The sequence below is a fragment of the Nematostella vectensis genome, chromosome 2 (genome assembly GCF_932526225.1).
Source record: "Nematostella vectensis chromosome 2, jaNemVect1.1, whole genome shotgun sequence".
NCBI lineage: Eukaryota > Metazoa > Cnidaria > Anthozoa > Actiniaria > Edwardsiidae > Nematostella > Nematostella vectensis.
In genome coordinates this window covers 16,756,461-16,771,285 of record NC_064035.1, presented here as the reverse complement: position 1 = coordinate 16,771,285, position 14,825 = coordinate 16,756,461, and the positions used below count along the sequence as shown (strand labels likewise).

The 14,825-nt window shown below is 38.5% G+C and overlaps 1 protein-coding gene and 1 long non-coding RNA gene across 2 annotated transcripts; one reads left to right on the top strand and one right to left on the bottom strand.

The window, feature by feature from the left end:
* Positions 1 to 2,358: 2,358 nt before the first annotated feature.
* On the bottom strand, positions 2,359 to 14,694 carry LOC116620020. Its single transcript, XR_004296969.2, has 2 exons — positions 14,540 to 14,694; positions 2,359 to 4,164 (listed from the first exon to the last, which is right to left on the bottom strand). It is a non-coding gene; the product is annotated as an uncharacterized LOC116620020 (long non-coding RNA).
* LOC5515734 (pancreas transcription factor 1 subunit alpha) lies at positions 5,665 to 7,428 on the top strand. The gene is made up of 2 exons (XM_032385496.2): positions 5,665 to 6,628; positions 6,903 to 7,428. The coding sequence occupies exons 1-2, from the start codon at positions 6,247 to 6,249 to the stop codon at positions 7,064 to 7,066; spliced, it is 546 nt and encodes a 181-aa protein (XP_032241387.2). The 5' UTR covers positions 5,665 to 6,246; the 3' UTR covers positions 7,067 to 7,428.
* Positions 14,695 to 14,825: the final 131 nt, after the last annotated feature.

The window sequence follows — 14,825 nt, the reverse complement described above, 5'->3', positions numbered from 1 at the left end:
AGCTAGTCAAAAATCATTACGGTACCGTAGAGTTATCGCCCAAACAGCTAGTCAAAAATCATTACGGTACCGTAGAGTTATCGCCCAAACAGCTAGTCAAAAATCATTACGGTACCGTAGAGTTATCGCCCAAACAGCTAGTCAAAAATCATTACGGTACCGTAGAGTTATCGCCCAAACAGCTAGTCAAAAATCATTACGGTACCGTAGAGTTATCGCCCAAACAGCTAGTCAAAAATCATTACGGTACCGTAGAGTTATCGCCCAAACAGCTAGTCAAAAATCATTACGGTAAAGGCAGGATATAACAGCAAACAGCTAGGCAAAAATCATTACGGTAGAGGCAGGATATGATAGACAATTAAAAAAGTACACCACGAAGACAGGTAATCTATGTAATTCTTCAGACTGTAGAAAGTTATAAAATCTTGAGTTAAAATGAGTTATCGCCCAAACAGCTAGTCAAAAATCATTACGGTACCGTAGAGTTATCGCCCAAACAGCTAGTCAAAAATCAATACGGTACCGTAGAGTTATCGCCCAAACAGCTAGTCAAAAATCATTACGGTACCGTAGAGTTATCGCCCAAACAGCTTGTCAAAAATCATTACGGTACCGTAGAGTTATCGCCCAAACAGCTAGTCAAAAATCATTACGGTAGAGGCAGGATATAACAGCAAACAGCTAGGCAAAAATCATTACGGTAGAGGCAGGATATGATAGACAATTAAAAAAGTACACCACGAAGACAGGTAATCTATGTAATTCTTCAGACTGTAGAAAGTTATAAAATCTCTTCTTGGTATTTATCAGTCACAACCAGACCATACTACCTTCCAGATGCTTTCTAGTAGTAGAAGTCTAGAAGACGTCTTGTGGTGAAAGCTACTCAAAAGAGCCGTGTAGGCAGGTACAACTAGGTTCTTTTGCCGCAGGATGTAAGAGCGGAATCAACTTTTTTTTAGACCTCTTATAGGGTTTTTCTGGGCCGGGTTCCTAGAAAGCAGGTTAAGGCTAATCCAGGGATTAATGCCCTGTTTATCCAATCAAATGTCAAGAAGGCCATATTTATCCTTGGGCTAGCGCGCTAACCTGCTTTCCAGGAACCCGGCCCTGGTCTCTAAGACCCGGACGGCTCTAAGTTATAGACAGACCTATAGACAGACCTATAGACAGACCTATAGACAGACCTATAGACAGACCTATAGACAGACCAAAGCGCTAAGCCATAGGATCTCGGAAAACGCATTCCCTAGCTTTCGAACGCCTAAAATGCTCCTTTTGTAGTTTCGCCAAATCTTTAGCATATAATATCTATGCCTGCGCCACTAGAATCTTTTAAGATCAGGCTGAATAGGGTTCTTGTAGCTGCCTTTGACAAATCAGGTCCTTAATTTGTTAATATTTTTCATATACACCTAACAATAACAAACGAACAATAACAAACAATGCTGAACACAGCATATAAGCCCATGTTGTATTTAACTACATTATACAATGTACCAGACATCTATGAAAAGTATATTTTCTCTCTTGCTATCAACTGTAACTCAGAAGTTCGACAAAAGTTGTGAGTGATCTTTCAAATAAACGTATTCTTCCCCCACCAACTGATAAGATTCTTAAAGAAGGTGCTTAAACTTAGCTTTGTGTAGCTGGGTAGCCGTGGCTTTTCTAAGTACACGATGCACGGCTGAAAACTACCCCCTCCCTCCCCCCACAAATAGAAATCTATTAGCTATGTGTACGTAGATAGCCGTGGCTTCCCTGTACACTGTGTACGCCTGAAAACTACCCCCAAAGAAATAGCCATTTGCTTCTTGTAGGTAAGCGTCTTGAAGATCTCTTGACAGGTCACGCAACACGGATATTTTTTGTTCTTTTCTATTCTTGAGATTAAAAGTCAACACGTGCGAGGTTTGCCCTAATCACTTGACCGTCACTGTGATAGCTGTGGGGCCGAAGCCTTTCTCTTGTGTTAAACATTTATTCGCTACTAGAATGACCCGGAAGCTAGCTGTTGTCGTGTTGCTCGGCGTAGTGACTGAGTGTTAACCACACGGACAGTACTCGATTTTCTTCCGTGATTAAGACCCCGCAAAGTAAGGAATATTGGACGGTGTATGAACTTATTTTACTAACGGTTGGACTCGTTTTAACTTTCACTTTCGTAGATAAAATGCAGTAGCGAATGATAAATAAGATATATACGAACCCAATGAATAAAACTTGTTTAAGAAAGCTCTGCTAACACGGAAGATAAAATAAATTAAAAGTATTAAAACAACTACCCCAAATATTACTACATAAGAGTCGTGACAGGATTTACAACCTTTCTACATTAACAACAAGGATTTCTCTTTTGTTCGGCATTTTAATCCGATAAAATACCAAATTATACAATGGGTAATTTCACAACAGCAGATTCTTAACAACACAAGACCTGTAGTGCTCCAAACACCTGTTTTAAGAAAAAGAGTCCGAACTTTTTCAAGTGGAGTTTACAAGTAGAATGTCACCATCAGTCTTGAAATTGCTCTCATAGTTACCTTACCTTTGCTTTCATGTAAGACGATTACCTTTGATGCGATAATTATCTGTACGATAATATCCCAAATCAACTAATTATACCAGTAATTGCAATAAAATATGGAGATGCTAAAAACGGAGTTATGTTAAATGGTATTTTGATATTTGTAACTGAACGCAGGGTAGAATATTCTAGCTCTCTGATTAAATGGTAGATGGTTATTAACCCACATTATTTTTTATGCTTTAAAGTTTGTGAAATCTCTGAATACATATTGATGTTTTGTTTACGAAAGAGCTTCTGGGGATAGCGTGGGTTATTATTGCTTCGACAACGTAGTGCCATTTTCAACTAATGGTAGGTGTAAACTAGAGACAAATTGTATCTGTATATGAATTATGACATAACAATACGCACGGTTCAACTTCAGTCATCTAACACGTCAATGAAATTAATTGTCTGTCAAAACTGAATATCAGTTAATTTAGTACCTTGAATAAAAACCCCATTCATGAAGAGTACTACAGTTGGCCTTTGATACCCTTTGAGGGGTATGTGAAGCGGTATCGTTTGCTTTATGTTTGGATTTTTGTGTTCTTCTATATAACGTGTGAGATCAAAGTGTGAACGAAAGACAAATACCACAATAGAATTGATTCCTCCGAAACCTAAAGCTAATGAGACTTCTAATTACTCAAAGATACTTCACCCATTGTGAGCACTAGTTCGTTAAATACAACCAAGTTTATTTGATGAAGCTCAAAGCAATTTCATTTGCCGCTAGCAAACTGCCAGCGTTCATTAGCTGTGTGACGAACAGACGAAATGAACAGCTCTGTGTGTGAGCTGCGAGTTGTACTTTTCACTCTCCCTTTAATTAGCACATGGCTCGATACATTAAGCCCGTTTCATTTGCACGCACCGTAATTTGGCGTGAAATTAACGTACATATACGGGCGGTTCTATCTGATTACGGGCCTAATTACGATCCACTGATAACGAAATAACGAGTAGAAATTGATTAGACGGAAATAATAATCTTCTCCGTGTACAGCCAATACTTTCAGTAGCTTTAAACACGCTGCAAGCACTCAGCAACATTTTGTATTGCGTCGTCAAGTCGGTGCAAGTCGCTACAGTCACTATCGTACGGATTAAGCGCTCGAGCCGGGAAAGTGGCGCCTAGCCAATAGTCCCACTAGCCCCATTATCGCTAATAAGAACCAGAACAGTGCAAAAAAACAATGTGTATTGTCCCCCTTCCCCTATTCTCGCGTCTAGTTTTTCGTTACCACCGCTTTGTGCTCGTTTATATTGCAAAAGTCTTAATTTTCAATAAGTAGTCTTGATCACGGCTGAGAGACCGCTTGTTAAAGGCTAAGTTTGTCGCAAGTAATTAGTGTGGCTGTTACGTGCTTGAATAAGCGGTGATTTTATCTTGTACACTCCACTTGTACTTCCGTCGTAAAGAGATCTCCCTTTTTATCAGAATGAGGTACAGGGATGGCGGCGTTATCTTGGCCGTGCGCGCAAACTTCTTGTTATTACCTCATTAAGTACTCTAACGTAAAGAACCACAAAGAGAGCAGATCCGAAGCTATAAACAACCCAAGCCTGCTTGAAGGGCATCTTATCTGAAAGAGCAAAACAGGAACTGTTACACCTTAATGTGCGATAGACACTAAACTATACAGTCACGGATATATTTGAGATTAAAACTTAACTCCACCAAACAATCTGAAGTTAAAAAGATACAAATGTATTCATGGAAAATTGTCATCTTTTTGGTATCTAAGGTGAGCTCGTAAAATGTCAAAAAGACGTTTTTAACACGCTAAGTATAGTATACATATAATCTTTTTGAACAAAGGAAAAAATATGCCAGATTTGCCACAAATGTTGGAGTTTGTATTGATATTGGCTGACCTATTATGAGTCGCATTTGACGTAAAACAAAAGACACGAACCGCGGCCACGATATTCTTCTATAATTATCGGGGGAGCGAGTTATTTAAATTTTAACGATGCACGATAGGTTGTGTTAATGAGAGAGTATTCATGAAGCGTTCTCTCTGTCGGGTTTCGCACTTTCCGCGCTTGTCAGTTGGAATAGGGATTCGAGTTACTTGAAAAAACGTACAGATTTTCTCGCGAATCGTCATTGCCTTGGGACACATGAAAATAGTATCGAGAATTAAAACGTATTACTTCTGCATTCTACACTAAGCTGGTCTATTATCAAGTGTTTTTTTGAGTACGGAATATATATTTTGCAAAAGATGAATACCCGCTGTGCTCTTAAATAAAAAATAATTAGTAGTATTCTGACGAAAAGTATACCCTGAAAAGCCACTTACTAGCCGTGAAAAGGATTTTGCCAGTTTTAGATGGTTATTATACAACACTCTCTAGCCTCGTCTACAATGCAACAATATGCTTTTATTTACCTATCTTGGTGCGTCATTTAGCCTGTAATATGTTGAACAACAAACATTCCAAAATGATAGACGCGTTTACTTAGAGCGAAAATTCAATTCAGGAATTCATTTATTTATCAAATCTCGCCACGTTCAGTTCGGCGTAATTCTTTTTCTCGAAGCTTGCGGGTTATGCGAGTTTTAATTCCCAACATTATCTTTTTATCATGTCTATTGTAGTATTCAAAATTACTTTGCTTGTTTGAGCGGAATTAAAGAAATAAAAAGATCAATTCTAAAGGGTTTAGATAAAAGAATACTGGACGAAAAACGTCGTCTTAAACTATTGAAAAAAGGTTGCTAAAAATTCCACACAACATAACTACAGCTTTAATCCAAACAAAATTCTCAACCCCCAAAATTTTAAACTTTGATTGCAACTTATTTTGTAACGTAAAGAATAAATAGCTCCTAACTATCGAGAGTTTGGTTGTACGATCTTCCAGCTTTTAATATTTATTATTAAATTCGCGAATTGAGTAACGGGCCGAAAAAAATTAAAACAATTAGACTTTTTGTCTTGAGAAAGATTCAGAGCCGTAATTTAACATTTTAAAATTAGATGTTGAAGAGGTTTTTTTGCCGGGAGTTGTAGCATTGTGATTAAAACGTGGTATCATTTTAAAGCCAAAATGTAACAAAGTTGATAAAACCGCCATAGAACAAAATATACTGTTATATGGCATTAACTAGGCACACCGTGTAACGATAGCGTTTGGCTAGTTATCATAAGAATGGACGCACTGTAATTGTTCATTTAATGCTCTCGGAGTTTTAAACATGTAGATGCTATATTTTATGAAGCGCCTTCCGTTTATGAATGGCGATAATGTAAAAGAGCTTGTGGCAAGTGGTGAAAATATGAGCATTTCCCTACAAACTTTGTTCTGATAAAAACACGTCCCCAATGTTTCTCTAGTACTCAAGAATGGAGAGCGGCATTGTGTTCGGTTAGGGTGGTGTTTGTCATTGTTTATTCGATACAGTTTTGTTTTTTTGCTGATTGCACTGTCTTTCTTGAACCGAGCATTCGTCAGGATATCTTACAACAATACACAGTGTCGGCCGCCTAACACTAATTATTCAAATGTTCTGAGCGCTGATTGGTCGAGCACCTGACCAAAAATGGCTAAAAGCTCGACTTGTTATATTCATGTGCCAGTTACACTAGCCGATAACTAAAGGGAGAACTTCGCGAAAATAACGTGTTAACCCTGTCTGGTCTTGGCTCAGATAGAAATGGATAAAGCAGCGTTTTTTGAAAGCTCAACAAAATTGTCAACTCAATTCACGTATGCCATTCAAACTCAAGATGAGAAAAATCTCAAGAGAAAACGAAGAAGAAAATCCCAAAATCAGCAAATTGTGCAACGACACGCGGCAAACCTGAGAGAGCGCAAGCGGATGCAGAGTATAAACGAAGCATTTGAGGGCCTGCGAAAACACATCCCTACGTTACCTTACGAAAAACGGCTATCCAAAGTTGATACTTTGCGGCTAGCAATTGGTTACATCGGATTTTTGACTGAGATGATCAATTCTGATATGAGTCATAGCCAGGCCTTGCAGCCTTCAAGGACAGAACAGCCGAGAAAAGTCATGATTTGCCACCGAGGATCCGGTAAGAAACCTGCCATTTCACGCCATCTCTCTACTGTGAAGTTTACATTGTTTTACTACAACCTGCAAATAGCTAAATAATTTGACTCGGAATCTTATCTGAGTAAAACAAGTGATATTAGGTGTGTGTGATAGGAATTCCGTAATTTGTGGTCATTTTGTTCCCTTTTCTGTGCTACTCTTTTTGGGGGGAAATAGATAACGTTGCGTTGTTTGTTAGTTGAACGAGCGCACAACCTTTGCTCATTTTTGCTTTGTTTCTCTATTGTAAACAGGATCACAAAATGAATACGGACTACCGCCTCTCACAGGTCATTCTCTTTCGTGGACGGACTCAAAAAAGAGCAAAACCGTAGCAGCGACGATGACTGCCAAGATTTGGACACCAGAAGACCCGCGAGTCGATAGCACCGATCCCTACCCACACACGCCATTATGAACACTGCTCAAGTGAATATTAATTGTATTTTAACAGAGATAAAATTATTTTTCAATGACTAGAGAGCGTTGGACGCTGACAGGAAGTAGAAATAGAGACATTTTTGGGTGTAATATTAAGCTTTCCTTGTTGTTGGTTTGAATTTCCTCACGGAGGGAGTTTAAGTTTACTTTCATGTTTTATTAATCACGTTAGGAATGATGTTATTTCAACAAAAATGACTCCAACTAAGATAGATACCTCCGAAAAATGTACATAAATTTTTATACTTTCTTTGTATGGCAAAAGTGAGGATGGAAAAAAAAAACGCTTCACGAATAGAAAATATGTATATAGTGCAATTAAAGACTTGTTTAAGAAAATATTGTGATGATCCTGCTATTGTTTTGAAAAAGTGTTGATTTTAATTTATGACGTCCGCTTGGTTTAGCCCAGAATTCAATGGTTAACGAAAAGAGGCAAACAGCGTTACACTAAGGCGGCGCATTACCATAAACCTGTTTCACTACGAACGGGCTCATGCAAACACACATGCAAATGAGCTGGGAGTGAGTAGTTATTCCAACTCTCTTTTGTTCAACATAATTTGAGCTCTTGGTGCGAGGTGTAGGATTCAAGAGCAGAACCACAGAGGACACTTTCTCGCTATTATCATCTTTAATTTCTCCTCGCCGCAGTGTGAGGCTTCCTGATAATGTCTACGCATATCTCATCAGGATATCGGCTTGGTTTCCTAACGTTGCTTATTTAAGTTTGCACGCTGGCGCAGACGTTGCGGCACCGGGCCTATCTGGCGAATCACTGGAAGGGGCCATTGCTTGTTTCCTAAGGGGAAGTGTGCGCGGAGAAGCCTCTGATTGATATTGTGTTGTCACACTCAACGTCGTTTTGCTGTTACTAGCGTTCACACGTGCAGCATATTTGAAGAAAAACAAGTGTATTTTTGTTGGGAGGGGTGGTATTCGTTAGATTGAGTCTTTCTGGGTATGTGGACGTATATGGATAAGTGCTGTTAGACTAAATATACAAGTTTACACGTTATTAATGGATGGCGGTAATGATCATCCATGTCTCATTATGGGACCACATGAAAGAGAGGCACTTCTGCTGCAGGCACGTGCGAAGGCAGTGTGCAGTAGTGTCTACCGGGGGTACTAAAACTATTATCCTACCCATTATCAACACTAAAATTTAATGGCAAATGATTGGCCTGGTGTGGATACATTCATGGATGTAGCTGCTAAGAGGAGTTTCTTGGCGCTTAGCACAAAACGCCCTGATCATTGGAACAATCACCCGTGCCTGGATGTTAGCACTGGCCTTTTGCCCAGATTACGTGCACGTCTCATTGTTATTGGCGGTTGGCTCTTTTGTTGAGATTAGATTTGATGTGCGTTGCTGAGTCCAGTTACCTCCTAGCCCATCCCAGCTGCAAATGTGTGATTATAAACTCTTAAGACACCGCAGCTGGCTGGTGTCTAAGGGAGCATCAGCTTCATTGATAAAAAAAAGTCGAGCAGGTATTATGTCCACACACGCTCTAGAAATCACACAATTGGCAACAACCTGTGAGCACATCAATACTGGCTTATTCTCTCATTAGTGGCTGGACCCTGTGGAGACGGTTTGCCATTGGTTAAACCACGACACATGAGGTTTGTAAAGAGTGTCTGATTGGGGCCTTGCCCGACTGATAGTCATTCTTCTATCTATTTATATCATTGTTTCAATTGTCGTTCCGGTTTTCTATTCATGCCATGCATGCAACAAGGTGAAAAGGCGAAAAACCCTATTCTCTTTTTCCTGAGTATTCCCCTGACATGAAATAGTGGACTAGTCAAAGTGTATTTTCATCATGTTTGACCCCTTTTTGGCGAGTAGCGTGGCCGCTCAGATGCTAACATACCTTCTGGGCTTTATTAAAGGTGTTATCCACGCCATGCAGTGAATTAGATTTCTTTTGTTTGTAGAGATTTAAATAGGTAGGCAGATGTTTCTGAGCTTTAAAATACATTATGAATGCATAATCAGGAGGGGAGGCGAACGCCAGCGCTGGTAAACCTCTCCCTCTGTCCCCTGTACACACCCAAACACCCTTCACACCCTCCCCAAGGAATGTGACAACTCTCCACGTAATTACAGACAATTTGGGCTCAATCTAGAAGGTTTTTCGACGAAAGGTGTTTATAAAGTGAAATATTTTAATTAACGGTGGAACACTAGCAGTATTGTTTGTGATAATGTCAACACATTGACTGTATCTCTCCAAAAAAGCTTTTAATGCCTATCGAAAGACACAACTATCTAGCACGTTGGCCTCGTTAAACTTTTAAACAATCTAATTTTTTCATTATGGCGTTGAATAAGATGAAATGGACCGAGTCGTTAAGCTTTTAGATAAAAAGGCTACTTCCCGCCGGTGGGAAATTTCCTTAAACAGGAGGATTTTCCCATTGTTATGACCAAGTCCTTGTATTTATGCAAAGAGGGCTCCAGTGTAAAGCACAAATCACGACTCTCAACACGAGCAATGTCGCGTGTACTTAGCACACAGCGTGCTCAAGGCTGCATGAGCATTTTGGCCCTTGCACGAGGCCCGCGCGCACCTCAATTCCTGCACAAATCGCCTCAAACAAAGCCTGTATTCTGCGCATGCGCCGCACTACAGCCTAAAGTAAAGCAATCGCAGCAAATAGCCCGCGAATCACCCGAGAGTTCGCTACAAACCCTTCTATTATTTAGTTCGGGTGTTCCCTGATGCTTTTCCTAAAAGGCCGAGGCAAATTCGCCCACTGTACGCTAGTCCATGTACCCCATTTTCCCTTATTTTAGCGTCTCGCGTTGTTATGAATATTTAATTAATTCAATGTTTTTCTTTGAAGAATAGTAACTCTTTAGGGCAATAAGCCAGTGTATGGCGCGAGAAAATAAGCAATTTAATTACTTTTACACATTAATGATGTACCACCTCGAGCCTTGGCATCTCTTCGCAGGATTCCGGTTAACAACTCCTAGTCTCTGATTTCCCTGGTTTAGCTTTTATTTTGCTTTTAAGGCCAATATTAGAGATAAGATTTCCTACATAGAGTATCAAGATGGAGACAAAAAACAGCCGGGGCGAAATTTCCCTTTCTTGTGCTTTAAAAAGAGGCAGGGTACACAAGCAATTAAGGGGGTCTAGTCCAGGTTAGGTAATGCACGATTTCGCTCGTTTTTGCATTTTTGCTTTTAACCGCTATACTGCAAACATAGACTAGCATTACCACAGAGAAGAGATACGGTGGTAAATGATAACCAAACCACAAAGTTGTGTCATGACAGCATGGAGAGGTTGAATTGAGGTTGAAATGAGTCCTCCATGCTAGATGCCTATATTTCGTAGCGTAGCGTCGATAAGGGAGGATTATTCTACCACGTGCTTAACGGGCTTGTATCAATGCCGTTGTGTTAGCGTCTTTTTTATGCATTCGTAATATAGCGAGGATCGGCAAGGCCAAAGGTGAATACTTCTCTAACTCATTAGTACACGCTAGCTTGGGCTTGGAAAAAATACTTCTCTATCATAAATAGATTCTATGACAAGATGGGCTGGCCGCCTGAGGTTTAGTGAATAGAAAATAAATGTTCCCTCTTTGTGAAATACCAGCTATGAAAATCTTGAAAAAGGAGTTCGGGTTGTGATTCGAGTGAAACCGAGAATCCTTCCTGCATAGATCAAGCTTGCTCCCGTCGATAATAACAATGTGCCCGGAATCAACTGTCTACAAGTTATTAAGACTGGTACGTAGAAACACCAAATAAAACTTTTACCGGTTGAGAGACAAAGGAAGTATTTAGAGGTTTGTTGAAATAAAATCGCTTTTTAATTTGGTACAAGAAAAGAAATAAGTGGAGAAAGGGTAAACATGGCGATGTGTGTACTCGGGACTTCAAACTTCGCGTCACTATCACACAAATACAGTGTTTGAGCTGCAAGAAAAAAACTGTGAAAATCACTTTTGGTGAAAATCTGCCCTGTTGTTACTTAAAAGTGGTGATGATTTGTCGGACCGTAGAACAAAAAGACGCGAATTAAAAATTGACAACAAGCGTGTCTTTTATCTCAAAATGAGTAAGAGTAATTAAATTCTTTTACGCATGACGTCTTGTGTACGTCTTTCTTAAAAAAAAATGTGTTTTTAAAGAATGTACGACGGATAGACGAAATAATTCGAGTTTTCGTATCGTGGCATTTTGCTTTGCAGTGATTTCTTTATACAAACAGTATGAGTTGTTTCTTTTGAGAAGTATCTGACGACCTAAGTGTTCACTGTGGTCGTGTCTTTGTTTGATAAAAAAAGAAATCCCCGCTGTGTTCCATTACCGTCCGCGGTGAACTATGTTGCAAGCTCGTTGAGTTGAAAAATATGGTTTTAGCACTTCATTGAATGAGATCTTCTCCCCTGTTATAGTAATCTGCCTATCTTCAGAGATGTGTACTATAAATAAGAACAGTTACAAAGCAAAATACGGCACGTCAGTCGAATCTATTGTTTCCTGCTTCCAACCATTTAAACTCGTGAATGCTTCGATATGCTAATTAGTTCTAAATGCTTAAAGAATAGAATAAGGGGATTCTTGTTATTATAATGTTTGGTTTCTACACTTATTTGATAACTTTTTATTCGGATTACCACAGCTGCTTGCTGTGTCAAAGGACCGTGGGAAATACGCAAATGCTACCACGAACGGATCATCACTTCAGGTTTTTGCTGTGCAAAACGGGTTAACCAGAGTTAGAGATCGCATTTTCTAAGCCCTCTAAATGCGGTTCACTATCATGCATATATTCGCAAAAAAAATAAAATAATAATTGCTGCCCCTTTTACAAATCTGGGGATTATCCCGAGCGTATTTTTGTAGGGGTGTTGCTCTCAATAGCGTAAAATATTTTTAAAGTTCCATTGCCTAACCGTCAGTTCAATAGGCTGATAGTTTGTCGGAAGTCTTTCCTCAAACAAAATGAGTTTGGGATTAGGATCTCAATTTGATGACAGATTAACAGAAAATTGGCGGATGTTTAAATCAAAAAGGATACATATACTATAAAATACATCAAGTAGTTTAAAAGAGTTTTTAATATCATAAGAGCACAAAAAAGTGCTTTGATATTAAGGCTTTTTAAAAAGAATATCGGCTTAGTCGTCTATTTAAAAAACGCACACAAAAAATGAAATATAAAAAATAAAACTTCAAATAGAGTTTGCGGGCGAGCATGCCGACTGCTGTGCTAAACAAAGCATTGTTATGCGTTGATTCTAAAAATAAAAGAAGTCTTAAACTTTGCTATTTAAAATCTCACTAGTCTAATAACTATCGCTTCCGCAACATGACCACAATCGGCCAAATTAGCATATTTGAGTCGTTTCCGAGTTTTGAGACGGTGGTATCGCTTGCACTCATTCATACCCAAAATATCGTATCTTGCACGGTGGACTTTAAACCTAGATCAGATAAGAATTCGCGCATGGTATCCAAACAGCCTCAGAGAAAACTGCCAAATTTGACTCCCTAAAAAAGTGAAAAGACAATTAAATGGAATGAAATATGAACAAGATTCAGGGAATCTAGAGTCCTTTCCACATGACCTTTAAAGAGGGTCTGTAAGCTATTTGTTTGTTCGTAGTATTAGTTTTAAAGTTAGTCTTTCCGGCAAAAACTAGTTAATAACGTTTGTATCTATCGCGTAAGAGGGGGGCAGAATGACAATTAAAAGACGTAGAAACTATTACATCAATAACTACAATGATTTAAACAACAACACACAATATCATGATATATTCATAATTGTAAAACAACCGAACGAGAGTAAAAAATAAAACTAACATCGAAATAAAAAATTTTCATCATGCATGGTTGTGACAACTCGGGTACACGTTAAAGTTTCTTTATTCACTTCGGATATTTTTATCCCTTCCATCTTCATTTAAATCCGGATCACTTATCGGCAAATCGGTAACACCTTTGGGTACAAACGCTCTCTATATGTATCAAGAAATATCTTATCAAACACTTTCCTGTCTTTTCCTTATTTTCCTCATCAAAGGAAGACTCGCGCGAAAAGATAAAGAAAATATTTTACACAGTCATCCCATGGTATTGATACAGCGCGCATCTACAGATGGTCGGTTCTCATGGCTTTTGACTTAAATATGTATTCCCATCTATTTGCTAGATGCCGAACAAATGGTATTTAACAACCCATAACAATGTACTTAGAATACGATATTTCATTCAGAAGCTTTTAATCTATTTCCTCAATCTGTCGTTGCCTGTTTATCACCTTTTGTCGAATAAAATCGGCTCGGTTATTCTCAGAATTATGACGGGGATTTATTTTGTCATGAATGAAAATAAGAATTCCATGGTATTAAGATAAGGAATTGAATTTGTAATATCAGCTGTTTGTTAAAAATACCTTGGCTTCAAGACTCCTCCAAAATCTAACTAAGTTTTAATTATTTTTTTAGGTTGACAAACAACCTATGCCATGAACTGCTTAAACAAGAAAACTGTGCTAGCTTCCGGCTTTTGTTTAACGCACCTGCCTAAAGTTAAGGATAAATTGGTAAAAAAATAAAAAATAAATAGAATAAAATAAGAACGCGGCCTATGTGCCGCCCTTATTCTGTAAACACCATTTCAAATCCAATTTAAAATATAAAAAAAACTCAATTGAGCAGGCCTCTTTTACTAATTGAAAAAGTGGAAATTGGATTGAATTTATCTTTCATAGAATCTTAATTAGTTAGAAGGGGAACATCATTTTAAAGGTCGTCTATTTTATTTTTCTCCTAACATAATTCATTTTCTTACAGTATAATTTTGTGACAAAATAAATAAGTGAATTAAATTATAGTTTAGTTGTATCCCCGAGGAAAGTCGACTCAAACCTAAGAATTGTGCGCGAACCATTAGCGTAATAAACTAGACAAAATATCTACCATCGTCTATTACTAAACTCTGAAACTAAAGAAGTTTTCGAAAAAATAGGAATTATGTCGACCAAAAGTGCTATGATATACGAACAGCACACGAAATAGAAAATCTGATAAAATTATGCATTTCTTTTTTTTATTCCATATATAAAAATAATTTCTAATATTCCTTTTCACCTATCAGTCGCACTTGTTATCGGGAGATCACGTACTTAAAATAGTTGTCACCATACGATGTCTACAATACAAGCAAGCCACGGCATTAGCGAAATATAGAAGCGAAGAAAACACACACCTGCCTTGCAATACGAAGATTTCGGGCAAACAGAGAAATGGGATTGGAAAACAACAAGCTTAGATGGCAATTAAAGTTATGAAATCAAATTTATCATTGGAAATGCAAGCCAAATCTGTAAGAAATAAGTAAAAGAATTCGTATCTAAATATTAAAAATAATGGAGAATAGAAGTATCGGTACCCCTGTTAAGAGACAAACCTTAGGAGCGCAGCATGGAGTAAAGTCTTCTAGGACTCGAAAGATATGCGTCCTCACGTTTACAGCGTTTTGGTTCAACTGCCGACCTACCACAGACCCGAAATCATTTTATCTGAATTTTGCATCAGCCCGTGAGAAAGTCTCGAGAGAAACCAAAGGGACATACAGTTATTTTCTCACGGCCTGTTAGGTATTCCACGGGGAATATTCAAAAGTCGAGTGTAAATACTGACCACGGGCGACTGTGTATGGCCCGCAAAGTCTATTAGCGAAAAATAACTACTAC